The following is a 791-nucleotide window of genomic DNA, read 5'->3' on the forward strand; positions in this document are numbered from 1 at the left end:
AAAATCTACCTTCAAGGTAACATAATAAAAAAAACATAAAATCCCAGCACAACATCTGACATACAGTATGTGCTCAGTAAATTTTAATTATCACAATACAAACTTTTAAAATTCCTCTAGTCTTTGAGAGAAAATTCAATGACATCTAGTACATAAAGTCTTTTACCAAGATTTGACTTCCTCCTCTCCTTTGATGTTCAGACACAATTTTCTTTTTTTTTTTTTTTCTTACTCATTATTTGTATTTTGGTCTTTTTTTTTTTTAAACATTTTATTAGGGACTCATACAACTGTTATCCCAATCCAGACACAATTTTCAACCTACAAGATTTTTATTCAATACATCTTCTTCCTTGCACACTTACTTCTCATACCTAACAGATTTAAGCACCATGTATTTTTTTATATAAATCCATCACTTACTTTATTGTAGGAATAATATTTGGCTGCGGTTTTAATAATCGTAAGCGATACCACATACATCTTCCATATACTTTTCGTATATTCTTTAATCGAATTTGCTCTGTCAAGAAAGAAAAACATGATATATAAAACGATTTTTCACAGAACTCAAAGTCAGTATCGTGTTAACTATTTTATCAGAACATGAAAATATTGCCTTTTAAACATTTACATTTAAAATTCAGGTTAAAATTTTAACCACTTAGAACAATGAATCCATTTGGAAAACATTAAAGTAGCAGATACTCATTTTTCACATAAATATTACGGATATAACTGCTCCTTGAAAATGCAAAAAAAGAGGTGGGTGTTATTAGCAAACCCAGGGA

The 791-nt window shown here is 28.8% G+C and overlaps 1 protein-coding gene across 1 annotated transcript in view; it reads right to left on the reverse strand.

Annotated features, from left to right (window-relative positions):
- SEC63 (SEC63 homolog, protein translocation regulator) overlaps window positions 1-518 on the reverse strand; it is a 54,304-nt gene extending 53,786 nt beyond the window's left edge. Inside the window, exon 1 of the mRNA XM_004702168.2 lies at window positions 424-518. Within this exon, the coding sequence (XP_004702225.2) occupies window positions 424-479 (56 nt within the window). The 5' untranslated portion in view covers window positions 480-518. The remainder of the gene's footprint in view (window positions 1-423) is intronic.
- Between the last annotated feature and the right edge of the window lie 273 nt (window positions 519-791).

This window comes from Echinops telfairi, unplaced genomic scaffold (genome assembly GCF_000313985.2).
Source record: "Echinops telfairi isolate 266 unplaced genomic scaffold, ASM31398v2 ScPeMD7_3533;HRSCAF=4204_0, whole genome shotgun sequence".
Taxonomy (NCBI): Eukaryota; Metazoa; Chordata; class Mammalia; order Afrosoricida; family Tenrecidae; genus Echinops; species Echinops telfairi.